Source organism: Haliotis cracherodii, unplaced genomic scaffold (genome assembly GCF_022045235.1).
Source record: "Haliotis cracherodii isolate W230 unplaced genomic scaffold, xgHalCrac1.p SCAF_4, whole genome shotgun sequence".
Classification (NCBI taxonomy): Eukaryota; Metazoa; Mollusca; class Gastropoda; order Lepetellida; family Haliotidae; genus Haliotis; species Haliotis cracherodii.
The window spans coordinates 67,202,334-67,228,595 of record NW_027266297.1 but is presented as its reverse complement, the minus strand read 5'-3'; the positions used below and the strand labels follow the sequence as shown (position 1 = coordinate 67,228,595).

The 26,262-nt window shown below is 40.9% G+C and overlaps 1 protein-coding gene across 1 annotated transcript; it reads left to right on the top strand.

The window, feature by feature from the left end:
• Positions 1-2,834: 2,834 nt before the first annotated feature.
• Positions 2,835-26,020, top strand: LOC139480539 (acid-sensing ion channel 1-like). The gene is made up of 13 exons (XM_071263639.1): positions 2,835-2,981; positions 5,664-6,104; positions 7,497-7,726; positions 13,132-13,212; positions 13,914-14,005; positions 16,783-16,946; positions 18,546-18,635; positions 19,156-19,291; positions 22,080-22,155; positions 22,682-22,739; positions 24,056-24,138; positions 24,935-25,010; positions 25,772-26,020. The coding sequence occupies exons 1-13, from the start codon at positions 2,835-2,837 to the stop codon at positions 26,018-26,020; spliced, it is 1,923 nt and encodes a 640-aa protein (XP_071119740.1).
• Positions 26,021-26,262: the final 242 nt, after the last annotated feature.

The following is a 26,262-nucleotide window of genomic DNA, read 5'->3' as shown; positions in this document are numbered from 1 at the left end:
ACGTTGGCAACGGCGGGACTGGGCACGTGTTATGTTCTCTGATGAGAGCAGATTCCTCATCTTCAGAAACGAAGATGACGTTTGGTGTGACATTTCCCGTTGTTTCTGTGATCAGTGCTCTAACGAAATGTTCATTTTTCGACCCCACCCATCTTTAAAGGCTTGTCATATTGGTTGTACAGATTTTATTGAAATGAAATTTTTGTACAGATGTTGTGAAAGGATTTCTCAAAAGCATAACACCAATCCTAAACTTCTGCATTGTTTAGTTTTTCTTTTATGTCGTTGCAAACAGGTGGTATCGTTTCTTTTGGACACTAGTTTATCTTTGCATAAAGATTCAGAGTGACAAACCATTCTTCACAAAACTTTATGACAATAGAGATGACTTCAACTTTCCAACAGTCAACTTTCTCTCCATGTCAAACAATATTCCTGCAGCTCCAGCCCTTGGTGTCTACATTTTAAAATGTTTGAGGAACAATCGAACATGCTCTTTCGAAAAGAGCCACGACCTTTATCAAGGTTACAACATTCAAGGCCCCAATAAACCTTTCAAAAGGTTTCATGGTAGACACGAGGAGGACATTTCCAATTCAGACGCATCAGTGCATATGCAAATCCTATTTTGACTTGTACCATATGTTTTGCCAGGTGAACAATTGACTTGTCTTTGCATGTGTTTGTTACGGATGCCACAGGTTGGGCAGGATACGCTCACCTTTTCTCGAACACCTGATGTCATCACTATTAAGTAGTGATTCATAAACACATGCTCATAATATATAGTCGGTAGCATACAATCGTCTCTGCTTTTGGCAGAGATTTCTTATGTACATGGAAAGGGTTTTGTCGCTGTTATATATATTGCACTCTGCAGGCAAAGACACTATACTCGTTATGACCACGGCAACTGATTGAAGAGTATCAAGCGGCCTTCATATCTGGTCATGGATTAACTTTTTACAAGCACGGTGAGCGCTGTCGACAGCGGTAACGCTCTTTCGACGGGCAGTTAATGGAAGACCTCGGGCTTCTGCAAATGATAATGCCCTCAAAAATAGCGTTCCCCTTATATTAGTACAACGTGATTAGAAATGTAAGATTTCTTAACTGCCAAAAAACCCGTTTTCAAGCAAAGTTGTGAATAATTTCTATACTATCCATATTATCAAGACCCAATACTTCAGCCCCATAAAGACATCAAATCCTCGAAAAATGGGGATGAAGATAAAAGCTTGTTCTGGACTACTAGACTGACCCCGGCCTGCTGGCAAAGTTGTGTGTAATTGTCAAGACATTAATCACACAGAAATATATAATGAAATAAGGTATAAAATGAAATATAATGAGCACAATTTTATTCATTTCACAAAATGAAATATGCACATTATGAATGGAACTTGACGTAACCCTGAACTTACGACCATTATTCACTAAACTGTGTCCACCAGGGTAATTAGGAATAAATGCAATGTTGACCTGTGCATGTGCCATTTTATAATGATGAGAGAGAGAGAGAGAGAGAGAGAGAGAGAGAGAGAGAGAGAGAGAGAGAGAGAGAGAGAGAGAGAGAGAGAGAGAGAGAGAGAGAGAGAGAGTATTTTTTGTGTCACACGCACAAGTCGTCATGGTAAAAACATTTGGCATAGTATGAGTTCAAAACGAAAGCTTGTACATCCAGCTTTATTAGGCTTATGAGATACATTAAAATACAAGTGTATCCATTGTGAATAAATAAATAAATAAATAAATAAATAAATAAATAAATACATTACCAATGAAAATAAAAGTGGTTTTTAAAATAACAACAATAATGATAGTAATAATGATAATTAACTTTTACAGTTTTGTCTTCTTTTAAACATATAATATAGACATTTAGCTAAAATGAGTTGCAATTTGTCTGAGCTGCCTAAATATAAAAAAATCTCTCTTAATAGCAAAAGCTTCTTGTAAAAGATCAAATGATTAATAAAACACGTCGATCACTGACCTATGACCACTTGATGACACAATAGATAACAGATGAACCTTGTTCACTTACTGTCGAAGGCGGTACGAGCCATGTTTCGGGGCGAACTGTATTAATTGGCTCCTGTTAACGGTTGCGAACCCTTCTAAAACAATGAAGCCATGGTCTTAATTACCGCGATTGTTTCAAACAAAAGGTTGCATAACGTTGACCTTATTAACAAGGATGTGGAGCAAAACAATAATTGGGGATTGAAATGAAAGAAATCCTGGCGACACATGTAACAAACTGTTATCTGCAGATGTTCACACAAAGCCATTGGTATTTATTGTATGTCTTATCTTATGTAGAAACTCACACAAGACGACCCCAGGCTGTTTAATAGACTTTAAAGTAAAATCTAGACACTGAAATATTTCATCTCCCTTTAATCTCTAAACTATTTTGAACATTTAAAGTGAAAGCGTCACGGGTATATACAACTTTGCAGATTTTAACATCGTAACATCGTCAATGCACATATCGTATTGGAAGCATCGAAAGCGGCGCTTAAATAAGGTTTATTTGCACTTTTGTGCTGTCTGAAACGAAAATACAGCAGAGGCGGAGCCTGTATATATAGAGGCTCCATATGTGGTGTTTTTGGAGGTCATATCCTCTACAATATCACGCTTGATTTCACAAAGGCCCGCCCCTCTATAACTTTTTTATATCGTCCATTATCACGTATGCCTGAAGTCGGATACGTGTGTATCAAGCATCTGTTTGAGCATCTGAGCCTGAAGGATAACAGTCTGCATCTCCACTTGCTGGGCTTCTTGTGATTGTCCCGCTGACAATAGAGAGACACGTCCATACCATGTCTATTAAAAGAAGCAACAGCAAACACTTGCGTGACTATCCCGGGTACTCCGGCAACGTCACACACGTCTTTGACCACGACGACGCAATGGACAAACCATACCACAGAAACTGGGAACCTCCAGCTGACTACCAGGAGAGCATGGTAAGAACGTTCGTTTAACACGTCAGTGTGATTTTCTTCACGTTTTGAAGAATGTTTTCTAATTTCCAGCAAAATGTTAAAACTAATATTTAAAAATATTAAAAAATATATTTAAAATCAAAGTTTTGTCGTTTAACAATAATATAGCAGTGTGTGCAGATCGGGTTATAGTTACATCTCAACAGCAAAATGTAAAAAACTAATATTTAAAAATATTAAAAAAATATTTAAAATCAAAATTTAGTCGTTTAACAATAATATAGCAGTGTGTGCAGATCGGGTCTAACGTGGATTGAAACGTTACGGGTGGATTAAGATACGCAAGTGCGGTCAGTGCTTCAGTCACTGCCACCCTAAAATGCCGAATGTTACAATGATTATTAAAAAACGTTTTTAAAATGATAATCTGCATGTTAACCAATCCATAAAGAGGTGAGGTGAGGTGAAATGGGGTTTAAAGTCGCGTCCAAGATTATTGCACTTATATAGGGACGCACATGCACGTGTGTGTGTTTGTGTGGCTGCTTGTACAAGTCCGGACTCATGCAGATTTACAGTGCTAGCTCACTGAGATACCATGGTGCAGTTTAACATGAATACCCCACTCAGACACAGTATACTGACTCCGAGCCGACCAGTCCTTGTTTTAGCCCCTTAATGCCGAGTGCCAGACAGGGTAACAACAAGTACCATCTTTTAATGTCTTTTGGTCTGACGCGGCCCGGGATCGAACCCCGGACCTTCCGCTCTCCGGGCGGACGCTCTAGCACTAGACCACGGAGGCGGTCAATCCATTAAGATATCGTATGTTAGAAGTTAGACTAGCATTACATTATCATGTAATTAATGCCCTGAAGTTTTACAAAAATGTTTGCTCATCAAAGTCTTTGTATACAATGGGATTATGCAATGAAGTGTGCCAAAATCGCGGATTACGCAAGCTGGATCGCGGTTCCTGGGAACAGGACAAAATACGCACGATATGTACACATGATAGTGTATTTATATGCACACGTGTAGGTCCAGAGCATGTAGAGATTAACGAACGATTGGTACGCGCAGAAGAATATTTATTCAGAGATAGAACCATGAGAGACATTCATACATAGTCATTAGTATAGAGCCTTCTATTTTGTGAAATATATGCCAAAATCGCACATATTTGACAATCTGTGTCATTCTCTATATATTTATGACGTGAGTATTCAGATGTATTTCAGGCACATGAATTCCTTCTATGCGAACTATAATTATTTTTGACATTCTGCACCCCCCCCCCCCCCCCCCCCTTCCCTCCCACACACACACATTGGTTTGCAATCAACTCCTGTTCGCATGTGGTGTCCCGCACGACATTTAAAACTACTTACTGTGACATATATTTCACAAATCTGTTAGAACAACAAAGCTGTATTCACAACGTGATGTTATTTATCCAAATCAGATCTATAGCTCCGAGTGGGTCAGACGGAACGGCATTAGTGTGGGCAATATATGTTTTTATGCGTTCCCTTTCAGATCGAGATATGATTCAAACGCCCCCGGGTGTGGGGAGACGGGTAATTGGTACTAGGATATACAGTGCGACGATCCTTCATAATTCATCAATATCAATAGGAGGCCTACACAACGATAAACTCTCCACAAACAAGCTTTTTGTTTGACAATACTCACCAGTCACATGTGGCATTGTCAACGTATACCGCTAACACATGACAAATCGTCACATCATGGTGTTTTTTCAACGAACATTGTTATTTTTCTGCTAAAATGACGCAAATGCATGTGTGTAAAAATAAAGGCTAGCCACGTCCATGTCAAGATTCCACGGATCGTATAATTAAGCCACATTCATTTTGTTACATTGTATGCCTGTAAAAGTACTTAGAAACATAGGTTTAGTATACGCCATACTATGTATGAATAATTATATTCTTCCCCCCCTTCTACCTCTCCTTCTTCCTCCTCTTCCTTCTCCCCCTCTTCTTTCTTCTCCACTCTTCACCCTTTTACCGTTTCTTCTTCCTCCTCCTCCTTCTCCCTTCTCCTCCTCCTGCCTTCTCCTTCTTCATCCTCCTCCTCCTCCCTTTTCTTCTTCCTTCTCCTCCTCCTGCCTTCTCCTGCTTCATCCTCCCCTTCTTCTCCCTTTTCCTCCTTCCTTCTCCTCCTCCTTCCTTCTCCTTCTTCATCCTCCTCCTTCTACCTTCTTCTCCCTTTTCTTCTTCCTTCTCCTCCTCCTGCCTTCTCCTTCTTCATCCTCCTCCTTCTACCTTCTTCTCCCTTTTCTTCTTCCTTCTCCTCCCTTTTCTTCTTCCTTCTTCTTACTCCTTTTCCTCCTCCTCCTCCTTCCTTCTCCTCCTCCTGCGTTCTCCTTCTTCCTCCCCCTCCTTCTTCTTCCTTCTTCTTCATAAATAGTGGCAGCATATGCTAACAACTAGGAATATACTAACGGTTAGGAATATGAAACAACGAAACAATGGAAGTACATACTATCGATGAGACTTTGGTTATATGCAGCAATGATACATTTTTTTAGTATATACTTACGATTAGGTCCTTGGAATATGCATCGACGAAAACAATTGCAATACTGACTTGGAGGTATTGGGAATATGCAGCAATGATAAACAATGATGGTATATACTAATGATGGGTATTGGGAATACATACTTGTCTTTCTAGGACCTAAGCGGCAAGTGGGGGCGAGACATCACGTTCCACCAGAAATACTCGCCGCCATCCAATGTCGGCTCCGACCAGTACAACTCCGAGGGAAACCCCAAGACCTTCACACGGGTGCTAACCAGGTTCGCAGGGCGGACTTCCATGCAAGGGATCCCCTACATTCACACATCCAAGACCTGGTACGCCAAGTTGGTGTGGGTGGTGCTCCTCCTAGGAGCCCTGTGTGTCATGGGGATCCACCTTTATACTCTCACCTCTTCCTACATCACGTTCGAGAAACAGACGAAGGTTCAGCTTGGCTTCAAGAACCTCAAGTTCCCCTCAATCACCTTCTGCAATGTGAACCCTGTTAGGTCGTCGATGATATCAAAAGGCAGAAAAGAACTGAGGGAGTATATAAACACCATAAGAGCAGATGCTGTTGCTTCTTCCATTAAGGTTCGTAGCTTTTTTTGCGACATTTTTGCAGTTAATATAGTGATATAACGGTGGTGATGCATCGATAAAAAATACAAGAGTGAGTGTGGTTTGCTGGTTGGTTTGTTGTTGAACGCCCCACTCAGCAATATTTCAGCTGTATGACGGCGGTCTGTAAATAATCGAGTCTGAACCAGACAATCCAGTGATTAATATCATGAGCATCAATCCACATAATTGGCATCGATGACATGCATCAACCAAGTCAGCGAGCCTGACCACCCGATCCCGTTAGTCGCCTTTTACGACAAGCATAGTCGCCTTTTACGGCAAGCATGGGTTGCTGAAGACCTGTTCTACCCCGGAATCGAGTGAGTGTGAGTTGGGATTAACGCCGAATTGAACAGTATTCCAGTTATATCACGGCGTGTCAGCTTAATGTGAGAGGAAAGCCTGAAGTGATGCGATTCTCAGACGTTTACCACTGTGATTAAACCTTCGAGCGCGGTTATTGTGCTGACAAATATATAAATATTATCGGGACGACCTGGATTCGAACCCACAACCCACAACCATAGGTTTCTGGCGTCCTGGAGTGCCGTAAGTCTGCTCACTGAATTGCTTCGCCTTAGGGACGCCCATGACCCCCAAAACAAGAAAATCAAGCACAAGAACAATAATAATAGTAACACTGACAATGATAATAAGCTCTTATTATCTGGAAGACTCCACTCTACAGTGGGTCGTGTTTAAAGCTACAGCAATTTTATATTACCCAGGTCAACTCATGAATTAGTGCGAAAGTTAATATTCACAATACCACCCCATCCTACCGGGTTCGCTTCTGTATAAATACTTTTTAATATGTGAATAATTATATACTACTCCCATAAAGTTTTATTAATATATATATTACTAACGAGCAACATTTGCCCATGAGCTTCAAAAATAAACTTCTAAGATTTATTGAGTTTGACCTGTTCCGTTGTCACCCAGATAAAAAACGAGGTCTTTGATTAAAGTTGACCTGAATTCAGGTATATTGGAATCAGCTCATTCGAACAGCCAAGCTATACTATTTTGCCATATTAGGAGAGTTTAGATGACATTCAACCATGCACTAATTTACATCTTAAATTTAGATAAAACCAATTACCTACAACTACATATTATCTCTACGAATTATCGTGTAAACATAAGCGCTCCATAACGGCAAGCAGTATTGGTTTTATGATAGTCAAAGATACCCCTTTCCTCGATGAAATTTAAAACGAAGTACATACAACGAAACGATTCACTAGTCACGAGTCCAGCAATGTTCATATCCTTTTTGTCACTGTTGACCCGTATTTCTGTCAATCCATATACCTAATATGATGTTATAACCTGTCACTATTGATGTTGTATTTACAGAACAAAAGGCCGCAGAACAACTCAAACCAGGGTCCAAATCAGCAACAATCCCCCGGTCCACGACCACAGTCTGCACCTGGTCGCAGAAAACGCTTCATTGATAGCTTTGAATACAATTTCACTAACACCAGGAGAAAAGAACCACCTGGCTTCAATTTTTTTTCTGGTCAAACATCAACCCTCCAAGATATCCGCAAAGAATTTACTCACCTGTTCAGCTCAGAAGAGAGGTAAATAGCACATCTGGTATAGCATATGACAGCTCACACAACAGGTAGATAGCACATCTGGTCTAGCATATGACAGCTCACACAACAGGTAGATAGCACATCTGATATAGCATATGACAGCTCACACAACAGGTAAATAGATCATCTGGTATAGCATATGACAGCTCACACAACAGGTAGATAGCACATCTGGTATAGCATATGACAGTTCACACAACCATTAGATAGCATATCTGGTATAGCATATGACAGTTCACAAAACAGGTAAATAGCACATCTGGTATAGCATATGACTGCTCACACAACAGGTAAATAGCACATCTTATATAGCATATGACAGCTCACACAAGAGGTAGGTAGCACATCTGGAATAGCATATGACAGCCCACACAACAAGTAGATAGCACATCTGGTATAGCATATGACAGCTCACACAACACGTAAATAGCACAACTGGTATAGCATATGACAGCTCACACAACCAGTAGATAGCACATCTGGTCTAGCATATGACAGCTCACACAACAGGTAAATAGCACATCTGGTATAGCATATGACAGCTCACACAACAGGTAGATAGCACATCTGGAATAGCAGATGAAAGCTCACACAACAGGTAGATAGCACATCTGGTATAGCATATGACAGCTCACACAACAAGTAGATAGCACATCTGGTATAGCATTTGACAGCTCACACAACAGGTAAATAGCACATCTGATATAGCATATGACAGCTCACACAATAAGTAGATAGCACATCTGGTATAGCATATGACAGCTCACACAACAGATAGATAGCACACCTGGTATAGCATATGACAGCTCACACAACAAGTAGATAGCACATCTGGTATAGCATTTGACAGCTCAACCAACAGGTAAATAGCACATCTGATATTGCAGGTAGATATCGCACCTAGTAGGTCACATTGCAGCTCACACAACAGGAAGATATCGCACCTTGTATGTCACATAACAGCTCACACAACAGGTAAATATCGCACCTTGTATGTAACATAACAGCTCACACAACAGGCAAATATCGCACCTAGTATGTCACGTGACAGCTCACACAACAGGTAGATATCGCACCTTGTATGTCACATGACAGCTCACACAACAGGGAGATGTCGCACCTAGTATGTCACGTGACAGCTCACACAACAGGTAGATATCGCAGCTAGTATGTCACGTGACAGCTCACACATGGTAGATATCGCAGCTAGTATGTCACGTGACAGCTCACACACTAGGTAAATATTGTACCGCGTATGTCACATTACAGCTCACACAACAGGGAGATATTGTACCGCGTATGTCACATAACAACTCACACAATAGGTAAATATCGTACCTCGTATGTCATATGACAGTACCCAGAAAGGTAAATATCGCACCTAGTATGTCACATTGCAGCTTAGACACGACAGGTACATATCGCACCTAGTATGTCACATTGTAGCTTAGACACGACAGGTGCATATCGCGCCTAGTATGTCACATTGTAGCTTACACACGACAGGTACATATCGCACCTAGCATGTCACATTGTAGCTTAGACACGACAGGTGCATATCGCACCTAGTATGTCACATTGTAGCTTACAAACGACAGGTACATATCGCACCTAGCATGTCACGTGACAGCACACACAATAGTATGTCACATTGTAGCTCACACGACAGGTACATATCGCACCTAGTATGTCACATTGTAGCTTACACACGACAGGTACATATCGCACCTAGTATGTCACATTGTAGCTTACACACGACAAGTACATATCGCACCTAGCATGTCACGTGACAGCACACACAATAGTTTGTCACATTGTAGCTTACACACGACAGGTACATTTTGCACCTAGCATGTCACGTGACAGCACACACAATAGTATGTCACATTGTAGCTCACACGACAGGTACATATCGCACCTAGTATGTCACATTGTAGCTTAGACACGACAGGTACATATCGCACCTAGTATGTCACATTGTAGCTTACACACGACAGGTACATATCGCACATAGTATGTCACATTGTAGCTTAGACACGACAGGTACATATCGCACCTAGTATGTCACATTGTAGCTTACACACGACAGGTACATATCGCACCTAGTATGTCACATTGTAGCTTAGACACGACAGGTACATATCGCACCTAGCATGTCACATTGTAGCTTACACACGACAGGTACATATCGCACCTAGTATGTCACATTGTAGCTTAGACACGACAGGTACATATCGCACCTAGTATGTCACATTGTAGCTTACACACGACAGGTACATATCTCACCTAGCATGTCACATTGTAGCTTAGACACGACAGGTACATATCGCACCTAGTATGTCACGTGACAGCTCACACAACAGGTAGATATCGCAGTTAGTATGTCATGTGACAGCTTACACAATAGTATGTCACATTGTAGCTCACACGACAGGTACATATCGCACCTAGTATGTCACATTGTAGCTTACACACGACAGGTACATATCGCACCTAGCATGTCACATTGTAGCTTACAAACGACAGGTACATATCGCACCTAGTATGTCACATTGTAGCTTACAAACGACAGGTACATATCGCACCTAGTATGTCACATTGTAGCTTACACACGACAGGTACATATCGCACCTAGCATGTCACATTGTAGCTTACAAACGACAGGTACATATCGCACCTAGTATGTCACATTGTAGCTTACACACGACAGGTACATATCGCACCTAGTATGTCACATTGTAGCTTAGACACGACAGGTACATATCGCACCTAGCATGTCACATTGTAGCTTACACACGACAGGTACATATCGCACCTAGCATGTCACATTGTAGCTTACAAACGACAGGTACATATCGCACCTAGTATGTCACATTGTAGCTTACACACGACAGGTACATATCGCACCTAGTATGTCACATTGTAGCTTAGACACGACAGGTACATATCGCACCTAGCATGTCACATTGTAGCTTACACACGACAGGTACATATCGCACCTAGCATGTCACATTGTAGCTTACACACGACAGGTACATATCGCACCTAGTATGTCACATTGTAGCTTAGACACGACAGGTGCATATCGCGCCTAGTATGTCACATTGTAACTTACACACGACAGGTACATATCGCACCTAGCATGTCACATTGTAGCTTACAAACGACAGGTACATATCGCACCTAGTATGTCACATTGTAGCTTACACACGACAGGTACATATCTCACCTAGTATGTCACATTGTAGCTTAGACACGACAGGTACATATCGCACCTAGCATGTCACATTGTAGCTTACACACGACAGGTACATATCGCACCTAGTATGTCACATTGTAGCTTACACACGACAGGTACATATCGCACCTAGCATGTCACGTGACAGCACACACAATAGTATGTCACATTGTAGCTTACACACGACAGGTACATATCGCACCTAGTATGTCACATTGTAGCTTACACACGACAGGTACATATCGCACCTAGCATGTCACGTGACAGCACACACAATAGTATGTCACATTGTAGCTTACACACGACAGGTACATATCGCACCTAGCATGTCACGTGACAGCACACACAATAGTATGTCACATTGTAGCTCACACGACAGGTACATATCGCACCTAGTATGTCACATTGTAGCTTACACACGACAGGTACATATCGCACCTAGTATGTCACATTGTAGCTTACACACGACAGGTACATATCGCACCTAGCATGTCACGTGACAGCACACACAATAGTATGTCACATTGTAGCTTACACACGACAGGTACATATCGCACCTAGCATGTCACGTGATAGCACACACAATAGTATGTCACATTGTAGCTCACACGACAGGTACATATCGCACCTAGTATGTCACATTGTAGCTTAGACACGACAGGTACATATCGCACCTAGCATGTCACATTGTAGCTTACACACGACAGGTACATATCGCACCTAGTATGTCACATTGTAGCTTACAAACGACAGGTACATATCGCACCTAGTATGTCACATTGTAGCTTAGACACGACAGGTACATATCGCAAGTAATATCCTTCTTGTTGTCCCGGGACGTGTTGCTAGCCTGGTGGGTGAAACGAAGACCTGGATCAGAATGCCGATATGAACACAAAGTATGAAGTCCGATTGTGGTGACAAATGGAAAATACTGCAAAAAGACCCAATTGAATCCAATTGTTTGTTTCCTCGGGGTATCTTGAAGAATATATAATGGTTAAGGAAGAGATTTTATGGATTTCAACTTCTTTATTATGGATATTACTGCATCATCTCCACGTTGATGTCGCATCAAATCTTTGAAACAACTTTTATCAGCCCCAATCTATCTAAATATTTTTGTTGTTTTAACATGTCAATGTGTTCAATGTGTTCATCTTGTCTTTGAAAGGCATCTAGAAGAGATACACATAAGGAAGAGATTTTATGGATTTCAACTTCTTCATTATGAGGAACACAACGTTTCGGAGTAGATGTTTAATCCTTCATCAGGTGAATGAAGGACTAAGTTTATACTCCGAAAGGTTGTGTTCCTCATAATAAAGAAGTTGAAATCCATAAACTCTCTCCCTCATGTGTATCACTTCTAAATAGCTTTCAAAGACTATATTATGGTTGTTTGCCTGTAATTGCAAAGCAATCGTCATGATTTACAACTGGAAATGTAAATTTCCAAATATACATTATATATTTTGCATGCCAATGTCTTACATCTGACATCAATTATTTCTTTTAAAATATGTACGTATTACACATCTACCCTGACGACAGAATTTTGAAATGACCTTCACATAGTTTGATTCATTGTTTGTTTGATTCATGGTTGTTATTGAACATTGGTTCATATTGTGTGTTGCGATGTTCATGCTTACCATTTTTGCGAACACCTGGTGTTTCAAGTGATCCATTTGGAGTCTGTGACATAGTTTATTTGAGATTAATGAGATCACAAAACAATACGAAATTGACAATATGATCAGAAGCCGTTCTTTAATCTCTTACTGTGAGGCATAGCTGAATGAATAGTCAACTTCTGAAGTCTTATCTACCATGAAATGTTTAATGTTTTTGAATCAATGTCTGTAATGACATGTAGGGACAGTCTATGTTTTACATCCACATTTTACGTCCACATAAATGAAGTGACAAAACCCTTATCATATCCAATAGAAATTTCTGAGTCGATTGTACAATTCCGACTTTATCCTGAGCATGTGTTTATAAATCACTATCATGATACCACGTGTTCGCGAAAAGGTGAGCGTATCCTGCCCCACAGGTGGCACCCGTCACAAGGAATTCGTTTCGGCGATAATCCATACTGGTTTTTCTATGGCGTTGACGTTTTGTATTCTTCGTCCGAAAGGGCTACGCGGATCGAGATGGGCCACTCTATATCAGACATGCTAGTGTCATGTGCCTTCTCCGGCGTCGTGTGCAACGAGAGGTGAGTGGGTGTGTGACCAACCAGTCGGGTACAGTAATAGTGTTTATGTCAAATCTGTAGTTTGTAGTCTGTTGTCAACTGTAATATTACAATGGTGCTAAATTAAGAACATTCATTTTTATCATGTAGAAATTAGTCATACATAATTTCATCACTTCGCTAATGCAGACTTGCTTGACAGATTTAAAAAAATCGTAGACAAACAATTATTTAGTGCTTTGTAGAACAACTGATATTGCATACATTGCCGGTTGTCTTGTATTTGAGTATAAGTATATATCTACTGATGTAATATTACGATGGTGCTGTCAAATTAAGGTAAACTTATTTTTATCATGTATAAATTATTGATACATAGTGTCATCACTTCGCTAATGCAGAATTGTTTGTTTATCTAAAGCTTTGTAGAACAATTATTTTTGCATACATTCATTGTTTCATACCGGATGTCTTGTATTTGATAAGTAAGTATGAAAGTTGTATTGTTCAAGTCTTTTATAACGGGATCTTGTAATTAGACTCACTGACTTGGTTAATGCATGTCATCGTATCCCAAAGCGTAGATCGATGCTCATGAGGTCAATCACTGGACTGCCGGTCTAGACTTGATTATTTACAGAACGCCGTCATACGGCTGAAATATGGCTGAGTGCGGCCTTAAACAACAAAGAAACAAATAAACAAAATGATGCCTATTTCAGTTTTTTTCGGATCCACCCCACGGCCATGTATGGTAATTGCTACACCCTAGAAAACTCGGCCTTCGTCAGCTTCCGGAGCGGACCATCCTCTGGTAAGATACATGGTACACCTTTTTGCAACGACTTTAGCTTCACTAGATATTCGAAATCATAATAAAATACGAAAAATGAATTTTTACACATTACAAAGTATAACGCTATTTCTGTGACATGTAAACAGGCATGCATTGTTGACAATGCTTGGTTCAGTGTTTCGTCTGGGAGTCGTATTTGTAGTGGGGTGTAAAACGGAATTTGATAACTACAAACTTTCAAAGCCTCGATTATCCGATTGCTACATATAACTCACAATTAAAACATGTTACAACGATATCGTTTATCAATGATCAATTAAGACAAGAGAGAAAAAGTCAACCATTTGTATTCCACGGGCGATTTGGTCTACAGTCCTTGACTCTGGTATTATCTTTGTATTCTCTGAACGTACTTTCTTGTGTATAGCCTATTATCCACTGACTTGTGTTCTCATTCATCTAGGTGTATAGCCTATTATCTACTGACTTGTGTTCTCATTCATCTAGGTGTATAACCTGTTATCTACTGACTTGTGTTCTCATTCATCAAGGTGTATAACCTATTGTCTTCTGGTTTGTGTTCTCATTCATCTAGGTGTATTACCTATTATCTACTGACTTGTGTTCTCATTCATCTAGGTGTGTAACCTATTATCTACTGACTTGTGTTCTCATTCATCAAGGTGTATAACCTATTATCTACTGACTTGTGTTCTCATTCATCTAGGTGTATAACCTATTATCTTCTGGTTTGTGTTCTCATTCATCTAGGTGTATCACCTATTATCTACTGACTTGTGTGCTCATTCATCTAGGTGTATAACCTATTATCTACTGACTTGTGTTCTCATTCATCAAGGTGTAAAACCTATTATCTACTGACTTGTGTTCTCATTCATCTAGGTGTATAACCTATTATCTTCTGGTTTGTGTTCTCATTCATCTAGGTGTATCACCTATTATCTACTGACTTGTGTGCTCATTCATCTAGGTGTATAACCTGTTATCTACTGACTTGTGTTCTCATTTATCAAGGTGTATTACCTATTATCTACTGATTTGTGTTCTCATTCATCTAGGTGTATAACCTATTATCTACTGACTTGTGTTCTCATTCATCAAGGTGTATAACCTATTATCTACTAACTTGTGTTCTCATTCATCAAGGTGTATAACCTATTATCTTCTGGTTTGTGTTCTCATTCATCTAGGTGTATAACCTATTATCTACTAACTTGTATTCTCATTCATCTAGGTGTATAACCTATTATCTTCTGGTTTGTGTTCTCATTCATCTAGGTGTATCACCTATTATCTACTGATTTGTGTTCTCATTCATCTAGGTGTATAACCTATTATCTACTGACTTGTGTTCTCATTCATCTAGGTGTATTACCTATTCTCTTCTGGTTTGTGTTCTCATTCATCAAGATGTATAACCTATTATCTACTGACTTGTGTTCTCATTCATCTAGGTGTGTAACCTATTATCTACTGACTTGTGTTCTCATTCATCAAGGTGTATAACCTATTATCTTCTGGTTTGTGTTCTTATTCATCTAGGTGTATAACTTATTATCTACTGACTTGTGTTCTCATTTATCAAGGTGTATTACTTATTATCTTTTGGTTTGTGTTCTCATTCATCTAGGTGTATAACCTATTATTTAGTGACTTGTGTTCTCATTCATCTAGCTGTATAACCTATTATCTGCTGACTTGTGTTCTCATTCATCTAGGTGTATAACCTATTATCTACTAACTTGTGTTCTCATTCATCAAGGTGTATAACCTATTATCTTCTGGTTTGTGTTCTCGTTCATCAAGATGTATAACCTATTTTCTACTAACTTGTATTCTCATTCATCTAGGTGTATAACCTATTATCTTCTGGTTTGTGTTCTCATTCATCTAGGTGTATCACCTATTATCTACTGACTTGTGTGCTCATTCATCTAGGTGTATAACCTGTTATCTACTGACTTGTGTGCTCATTCATCAAGGTGTATAACCTATTATCTACTGACTTGTGTTCTCATTCATCAAGGTGTATAACCTATTACCTTCTGGTTTGTGTTCTCATTCATCTAGGTGTATCACCTATTATCTACTGACTTGTGTGCTCATTCATCTATGTGTATAACCTGTTATCTACTGACTTGTGTTCTCATTCATCAAGGTGTATAACCTATTATCTTCTGGTTTGTGTTCTCATTCATCTAGGTGTATAACCTATTATCTACTAACTTGTATTCTCATTCATCTAGGTGTATAGCCTATTATCTTCTGGTTTGTGTTCTCATTCATCTAGGTGTATCACCTATTATCTACTGATTTGTGTTCTCATTCATCTAGGTGTATAACCTATTATCTACTGACTTGTGTTCTCATTCATCAAGGTGTATAACCTATTATCTTCTGGTTTGTGTTCTCATTCATCAAGGTGTATAACCTATTATCTACTGACTTGTGTTCTCATTCATCTAGGTGTGTAACCTATTATCTACTGACTTGTGTTCTAATTCATCAAGGTGTATAACCTATTATCTACTGACTTGTGTTCTCATTCATCAAGGTGTATAACCTATTATCTACTAACTTGTGTTCTCATTCATCTAGGTGTATAACCTATTATCTTCTGGTTTGTGTTCTCGTTCATCAAGGTGTATAACCTATTATCTACTAACTTGTGTTCTCATTCATCTAGGTGTATAACCTATTATCTTCTGGTTTGTGTTCTCATTCATCTAGGTGTATAACCTATTATCTACTGACTTGTGATCTCATTCATGTAGGTCTGGAGTTGATCCTGTTTCTGGAGACTGACGAGCACATATCAACAATTGCTTCCGGTATAGGGACCCAGTTTCAGATACACGACGTGAACACGTGGCCTGACCCGGAAGTGGATGGGATGTCAGTTTCAGCTACAATGGAAACTAGTATAGGCATGCGTATGGTATGTTGAATGGTTCCAGCTTACACTTTGTGTTTCCGTTTGTTTGAGAGTATCCGAGACGTTATTCATTATTCTACCCGTGAAGATTAGGGGTGGAATAGATCTTCAGCAACCAATGATTGCCGTAAAAGGCGACTATGCTTGACAATGTCGTAAGATGCGACTAACGGGATCGGGTGGTCAGTTTCACTGACTTTGTTGATGCATGTCATCGTATCCCAATTTAGTGGGTCGATGCTCATGGTGTCAAATCACTCGATTGTCTTGCCTAGACTCGATTATTTACAGACCGCCGTCATAAAGCTGGCAAATTGCCGAGTGCGGCGTTAAACAACAAAAACCAAACCAAACTATCCACTATTCATATGCACATGGGTTTAGGCTGATTATTTTATGTACAAAGTGTTTGTGCATGTTGTTGATGAGTCCCATGAAACTCAAAGGGGATATGAACATAAGTTTGCTGGTAACCTAACAATAATCATTATATTACATATAACACATAACATATCTTTCACACCCATCCCTTGCAAAGCCAAATATCATCACTGTCAATCCACAATGGTTTGGGAGAATATTTTTTAATATGTGTCATTCATAATTAAGCTAAAGTAGCTCAGGTAAAAGGTGACACAGTGCATTTCCCCTTATCTTATAACGAACACGCTTATAACGTATGTAACGTACTGTTTCTTGACCCCGTCCATTTTCTGTATATATGTTGTACATATTTTCATTCCGAACTACGGTTTTAACGAATTAAAATTAGTGGTCCCTTTGAGTTCGTTATAACCGTAGTTACCTGTATTTCGAGTAATATTCTAGCGGATCAAGCCTTTGGTGGCTTCATTTCTTTTGAGGTACAATCAAGCACGCTCTTTCAAAGAGCGTCATACGACTCTTACTCAAAAGTTATTCGATCATGCTTACAGCATTCCTTGTCTTAGTAAACGTTCTTAAAGTTTTATGGTAGATACGTGAAGAGTATTTTGAAATTTTCGCTTCAGTGACAAAACTGTTGTCTGATGCTTTTCCCTATGCTGACTCTGGTCCCTGTGTACGATATGTTCCCTTGTGCTTTCAGTTGAACAAGTGACATTGACTGCATGTGTTTGTCTCGAGTGCCAGCAATGAGGCAGGAAGAGCTCACCTTTCTCGATAGTGTTTCATGGATACATGCTTATGATACAATCGGAATTGGACATTGGACTTTCCTATAGCAGATATTTCTTCTGATTATGGAAACGGTTTTGTCGCTTTCAACCAACACGTATTTTAGCTGACGTTTGCGTATTTTAGCTGACGTTTGCGTATTTTAGCTGACGTTTGCGTATTTTAGCTGACAGTTGCGTATTTTAGCTGACGTTTGCATATTTCAGCTGACGTTTGCGTATTTTAGCTGAGGTTTGCGTATTTCAGCTGACGTTTGCGTATTTCAGCTGACGTTTGCGTATTTTAGCTGACAGTTGCGTATTTTAGCTGACGTTTGCGTATTTCAGCTGACGTTTGCGTATTTTAGCTGACGTTTGCATATTTCAGCTGACGTTTGCGTATTTTAGCTGACGTTTGCGTATTTTAGCTGACGTTTGCGTATTTCAGCTGGAGATTCACAGGATGTCTGATCCCTATGGCAAGTGTGACGACGGTGCAGTCTTCAAAGCCAAATATGGAAAGCAATATACCAGGAAGGTAGGACCTGACCAGTCTAATAGTCGTGCGTTTACGCATCCGTTCGGCTTCTTCACGCTAGATTCCTGGGTTTAAATTCTTAAAAAACCTTGTTATCTGTGAATACTATTCGTAGTGTTCTACTTAATTTCAAAAACTGTTTTTAAATGGTGTTGTCAATTTGTTATACAAAGGAGGTTTATGTGTTTCAACGTATTTAATAGTGGTTATAAGTTGGAATGGCAAGTCAAATGGTCCCTGTTTCGAGTTTTTATAATTATTGACTTGATTAACATGCTCTGCGAGAAGAGCTTTTGATCCGGTGGATTGGTAAGACTAGAAACACAACAAGAATGTCTTGTATGTTGATTTCATAAAATGTAAATTTATCAACAACTTTGAAGAGAAATACTATAAATACAGTTGCCAAAGTCAAAGACCTTTACTTTTTACTACATGTACAAGATCAATACAGATTGCGTTGTGTCCAATGTTGAATATTTATCATTTAAATGCATATGTATCTTCTTTTTGATTTCAGACTTGTGAGACATTCTGTGTGCACGAGAGAATCATTAAACGATGTGGTTGCTTTGATGAACTTAAGGAAACACTGTATAGAAACATTAACAGTTCGGAGCCCGGGCGAGACGTTCCTCCATGCAGGACCAAAAGACGTAAGTGCAACACATGAAGAGGTACGACCTCAATGAAGGAGAGGCCCCAGTAAACCTATGTTTGTATCCCGTTGTGATTCCCACACAGAGTAGGTCCCCAGTACCCTATGCTTGTATCCGTTGTGATTCCGACACAGAGTAGGTCCCCAGTACCCTATGCTTGTATCCGTAGTGATTCCGACACCGAGTAGGTCCCCAGTACCCTATGCTTGTATCCCCGTAGTGATTCCGGCACAGAGTAGGTCCCCAGTACCCTATGCTTGTATCCGCAGTGATTCCGACACAGAGTTGGTCCCCAGTACCCTATGCTTGTGTACGTAGTGATTCCGGCACAGAGTTGGTACCAAGTACCCTATGCTTGTGTCCGTAGTGATTCCGACACAGAGTTGGTCCCGAGTACCCTATGCTTGTATCCGTAGTGATTCCGACACAGAGTTGGTCCCCAGTACCCTATGCTTGTGTCCGTAGTGATTCCGGCACAGAGTTGGTCCCCAGTACCCTATGCTTGTATCCCCGTAGTGATTCCGACAAAGAGTAGGTCCCCAGTACCCTATGTTTGTATCCCCGTAGTGATTCCGACACAGAGTAGGTCCCCAGTACCCTATGCTTGTATCCCCGTAGTGATTCCGACAAAGAGTAGGTCCCCAGTACCCTATGCTTGTGTCCGTAGTGATTCCGACACAGAGTAGGTCACCAGTACCCTATGCTTGTATCCGTAGTGATTCCGACACAGAGTTGGTCCCAAGTACCCTATGCTTGTATCCGCAGTGATTCCGACACAGAGTTGGTCCCGAGTACCCTATGCTTGTATCCGTAGTGATTCCGACACAGAGTTGGTCCCCAGTACCCTATGCTTGTATCCGTAGTGATTCCGACACAGAGTTGGTCCCCAGTACCCTATGCTTGTATCCGTAGTGATTCCGACACAGAGTAGGTCCCGAGTACCCTATGCTTGTGTCCGTAGTGATTCCGACACAGAGTAGGTCCCCAGTACCCTATGCTTGTATCCGCAGTGATTCCGACACAGAGTTGGTCCCCAGTACCCTATGCTTGTATCCGTAGTGATTCCGACATAGAGTAGGTCCCCAGTACCCTATGCTTGTATCCCCGTAGTGATTCCGACACAGAGTTGGTCCCCAGTACCCTATGCTTGTATCCGTAGTGATTCCGACACAGAGTTGGTCCCCAGTACCCTATGCTTGTGTCCGTGGTGATTCCGGCACAGAGTAGGTCCCCAGTACCCTATGCTTGTGTCCGTAGTGATTCCGACACAGAGTAGGTCCCCAGTACCCTATGCTTGTATCCGTAGTGATTCCGACACAGAGTTGGTCCCAAGTACCCTATGCTTGTATCCGTAGTGATTCCGACACAGAGTTGGTCCCCAGTACCCTATGTTTGTATCCCCGTAGTGATTCCGACACAGAGTAGGTCCCCAGTACCCTATGCTTGTATCCGTAGTGATTCCGACACAGAGTTGGTCCCCAGTACCCTATGCTTGTGTCCGTAGTGATTCCGACACAGAGTTGGTCCCCAGTACCCTATGCTTGTGTCCGTAGTGATTCCGACACAGAGTAGGTCCCCAGTACCCTATGCTTGTATCCCCGTAGTGATTCCGACACAGAGTTGGTCCCCAGTACCCTATGTTTGTATCCCCGTAGTGATTCCGACACAGAGTAGGTCCCCAGTACCCTATGCTTGTATCCGTAGTGATTCCGACACAGAGTTGGTCCCCAGTACCCTATGCTTGTGTCCGTAGTGATTCCGGCACAGAGTTGGTCCCCAGTACCCTATGCTTGTGTCCGTAGTGATTCCGACACAGAGTAGGTCCCCAGTACCCTATGCTTGTATCCCCGTAGTGATTCCGACACAGAGTTGGTCCCCAGTACCCTATGCTTGTATCCGTAGTGATTCCGACACAGAGTTGGTCCCCAGTACCCTATGCTTGTATCCGTAGTGATTCCGACACAGAGTTGGTCCCCAGTACCCTATGCTTGTATCCGTAGTGATTCCGACACAGAGTAGGTCACCAGTACCCTATGCTTGTGTCCGTAGTGATTCCGACACAGAGTAGGTCCCCAGTACCCTATGCTTGTATCCGTAGTGATTCCGACACAGAGTTGGTCCCCAGTACCCTATGCTTGTGTCCGTAGTGATTCCGACATAGAGTAAGTCCCCAGTACCCTATGCCTGTATCCGTAGTGATTCCGACACAGAGTTGGTCCCCAGTACCCTATGCTTGTGTCCGTAGTGATTCCGACACAGAGTAGGTCCCGAGTACCCTATGCTTGTGTCCGTAGTGATTCCGACACAGGGTTGGTCCCCAGTACCCTATGCTTGTATCCCCGTAGTGAATCCGACATAGAGTAGGTCCCCAGTACCCTATGCTTGTATCCGTAGTGATTCCGACACAGAGTTGGTCCCCAGTACCCTATGCTTGTGTCCGTAGTGATTCCGACACAGAGTAGGTCCCCAGTACCCTATGCTTGTATCCGTAGTGATTCCGACACAGAGTTGGTCCCCAGTACCCTATGCTTTGTGTCCCGAGGGTCATAATTGTAGCAAACCAAAGATTACACCTCAAGACCGAATAGCGGATCCTGGAAAGTCCAACACAAGGATGTGCCTAGTTGGAGAGTACAAAAAATAGTTAATGTTGATATATTTTAGAACTTAAATCAGACCAATCACATGTGATTATGATATAAGACAAGGATGTGTGGATATAGAACCTGAAAAACGAGCACATGTGATGTCATATTCTCCTGCACCTCGTGTGTTTGTTCTTCAGAAATTGAGTGCTTACAAGAGATCGAGTCAAGATGGGAGACGGGCTTGTTCCAGTGTAATTGCTTCAACCCATGCCAGTATGTACTCCATATGTAGATGAGATGAGATGAGTTGCCCGTCAGCATCCCCTGTCATATCAATTCTTGATCCGTCAGCATCCCCTGTCATATCAATTCTTGATCTGTCAGCATCCCCTGTCATATCAATTCTTGATCCGTCAGTATCCCCTGTCATATCAATTCTTGATCCGTCAGCATCCTCTGTCATATCGGGCGGTCTGGTAGCCTAGTGGTTAAAGCGTTCGCTGGTCACCAATTCTTGACCATCAGATCTTCTATCATATCAATTCTGATCCCGTCAGCTTCCTCTATCAACTTATGCTCCGTCAACACCCTCTATCATATTAATTCTTGACAAAGCCTGGACATGTATAGAATTTGACGATGGAAGACTGACTAGTATGAAGTACCATCATTTGAGCCACCAGCGAAAAAAGCTGTTTGACAAGATTATCCAATATTCTAATTATTCCTATTCTTGATAAAATTTTCAGTTTTTCACACTACAATATATCCATGACCCCCTTTTCTATCTCTATTTCAGAGAGAGATTGTACGAGAAAAATACGCACAGCCGCACGTGGCCCTCAGATGGGTATGCTGTAAGTGAATACAACATCAGTGCGTCCTGATACACATTCTTCGGACACTGCACATCTTTCCTTCATTTTCCAGATTTAAAAAAGAAATCATCATGTAAATCCAGACCGTAAATTTAAACATAAATTAATTATGGGTTGAATTAGATTATACACACATATATACATGTACTACAAAACATTTGATAGAGATATTCTGGGTGTCCAGATGAGGGATAAATCTGACTGGATATTTGGAGAATTTGGCATACGAATAGGAAGCGATTTGAGAATGTTTAGCTTCATTTCATGTAAAAATAAACAAAAGTAAACATGGGAGCATGCAAGAATGCTACGTTGTAGAGTGAGTGAGTGGGTGAGTGAGTATAGTTTTAAGCCTCCTTTAGCAATATTCCAGCACTATTACGGCGGGTGTTTGTGTTAATAATGAGTGAGTGAGTATAGTTTTACGCCTCTTTTAACACTATTCTAGCAATATCACGGCGGGGATACCAGAAATGGGCTTCACACATTGTACCCATGTGGGAAATCGAACCCGGGCCTTGGGCGTGACGAGCGAACGCTTTAACCACTAGGCATCGACTTTCGTTTTCTTTTTAACCGTTTAAATCATTTTAAGATGAAATTCAACATCCAAATCTTTGGAATTCGTTATCATAAAATGAATGATCAGTAATATTTAGCCGTTTTGTAAATTGCCTCAGTGAAAATTTCAGTCACTTAACACATTGTCTGTGTTGTGTATACGGACTAAAACAATAATGGAAGCAACTCAGTTATAAAAAAAGAGTTGGCAACGAAACCCCGGTATTTGAAAACAGGTGTGATGTAGTCTGTGTATTTGCTATGAGTGAAATGATCTATTTAACGGTAGTAGCCATTTCGTCAGACGAACGCTGACTGCGTAGTGAACTCGTCCTCCGCTCCCACTTAATGTAACCATTGATAGTATCCGGTTATAGTGAGTGTTAGTCAATACTGATTTGTCTCTGCTACAGTTCTAAGTGTCTAAATTTGACGCAAAAGCGACAAAAATGATGTCTGATACAATTCCCTATTTTGACTTTTTCCATCTGTGTGTTTTCAAGTGAACCATTGTCCTACCTTTGCATGTGTTTATGATGGTGCAATCAGTGGAGCAAGATACGCTTACCTTTTCATGAACACATGGTATCATCACTATTTGATAGTGGTTCATAAACCCTTGCTTATTGTGTAGTCGGAATCGTTCCATCGACTGTTAGCAGGTATTTTGTTTGATAATGGAACGGGTTTTGGTTTTGACAGTTTGCGTGTGATGACTTTGTTCTACTTTACAGAATTTGCTGGTTCAATATTTGTGTAACAACAAGAACGAAACCGAGTGTGAACGTTTTGAGAAGATGTCATATCGGGATCTCAGGTGAGTGAGTGGGTGAGTGAGTGAGGGAGTTGGGTTTAACACCGCTTTTAACAGTATTCCAGTTAAATCACGGCGTGTCAGCTTAATGTGAGAGGGAAGACCGAAGTGATGCAGGTCTCAGACTTTTACCACTTCGGCGAAACCCACGAGCACGGGTGTGGTGTTGTGCTGACCCACCTAGAAGCATAATTGGGGCGAACCGGGATTCGAACCCACAATCATAGGTTTCTGGCGCGCTCAAGGGACGCAACTCTGCACAGCGAATCACAGCGCCTTCGACGACTGGGCCAACCGAGACCGGTATTGAAATTGAACCTCTTGTTGCATGTTATCGGTAAATTCTCCACATGCATACACTGCGCAGGGAGACCCGACGTGACGTACTAGTGCTGTACCAACTGTGACGTGTACGCTGAAAGCCACCGTCACGGCACACTTAATGATAACATTCAATTGCTTGTCGTCAGAGGCGACAAACGGGATCGGGTGGTCAGACTCGATGACTCGATTGGAACATGTCATCGTATCCCAATTGCGTGGATTGATGATCATGATATCAATCACTGGATTGTCTGGTCCAGACTCGATTATTTACAGACCGCCGTCATATAGCTGGAATATTGCTGAGTGCGGCGTTCGACAACAAACGAACAAGAATAGGCGACAACAACCTTGATAGTTGGCTCATGACATTTCAAACCAAACAGAAAGACAGTCTGGGCGTAACTGTTGGTTTAGCTGGCCCTCTTTGCGTTATCTGAAGTTTTTTATGCACACTTTTTTTATATAATTTCAGTCGAAACTTCCTGAAGGTGAACATTTTCTTTGATGACTTAAACTACGAAAACATCACAGAAATACCATCTTATGAGGTACGTTTATCATTTCGTTTGTAAGTTCAGTCGACGGTTTATTGGATGTTCTCACTTGTCATATGTCGATGTTAATAACCGATTTATTAATGTTTCAATTAAATGTGTACTGGACCGGTAACTGTTCATACATACATAGACAAACGTTGCTACCGCGGGGTCTAAGTCGGTGACCACGACACAAATTATAGGTGTTTTGATCAACATATTTTATAGTCTATCTGATTACGTTTTTGCGCTACAAGTATTTTCTATACATCCAGCTTAATGTGAAATCCTAATTATCATATTTATCACATCAAGTAGATTACAAGAGAATTCATTTAATAACGACACCATCATATTATTACATATATTTAACACATTACTGTGGCACATGTAAATAATTAACACTGATAAATGCTACACAAAAAAGTAACTTACCTTAATGTTAACAACATTGCTAAGCTCGATAACTTGCAGTTACCTCAATAATAATCAGGCGTTCAGAATACTTGAGAGGGACGTGAACTAAACTAGAATGCTGCCCACTTGCCTTGAACATTCGTCTTGAACACACTACAAGGCTGTTTTGAAAAATATCAACTACAAATTGTCAACTACAAATTGTGTTAGATATATATCAATCGACACAGATGAGAAGTAAATGCCTTTCCCAAATAAGGAATTACTTGGAAACGTGGATACTCTTGTTTCCAAGGCACCTTAAGGTGTACATGAAGGATATTTTCCCAATGAATATAGAATTATTTTTGTTTTAGGATGTTCAATTTTATTCCGACATCGGAGGAACAGTTGGCTTGTGGGTCGGCCTCTCGGTATTGAGCCTTGCTGAAGTTGCCCAATTTCTGTGGGAAATAATCCAATACCTGCTGTGTTGGCGCCGACGGAAGATGCAGAAAACAGAAGAGATTGATGACAGGTCGAACTGGGACGCCCGGATGCAGATGCGTGTACCACAGCCGATTAATAGACTGTCAGGCAGGGACAGAGACAATGGCCTATACTGAGGACGACGTGGCAGGACAATTGTCAGTTCATGAGCGAGTGAATCATACATGAGTGAACGTTACATACAGCATACAATCCTATCACAGCAGTATGTACTTAATCGGTTGGACCATGCAACTAAGTGGATGATATCATAATCAGCAATAAGGCACGTCTCGAAGTTACACTGTTCCTAACTTTTGTTGAATCTTGCAATGTAAATGTAGCACGGCTGACCTATTCCGCCCCGAAATACAAACAG

What these genes read in the sequence shown, in the direction of transcription:
- LOC139480539 (XM_071263639.1), top strand. Translation starts at nt 2,835, where the DNA reads ATGTCTATTAAAAGAAGCAACAGCAAACACTTGCGTGACTATCCCGGG. An exon ending in CTGACTACCAGGAGAGCATG is followed by an intron (nt 2,982 to 5,663) that starts GTAAGAACGTTC and finishes TTGTCTTTCTAG; the next exon opens with GACCTAAGCGGCAAGTGGGG. An exon ending in AATTGCTTCAACCCATGCCA is followed by an intron (nt 22,156 to 22,681) that starts GTATGTACTCCA and finishes TCTCTATTTCAG; the next exon opens with AGAGAGATTGTACGAGAAAA.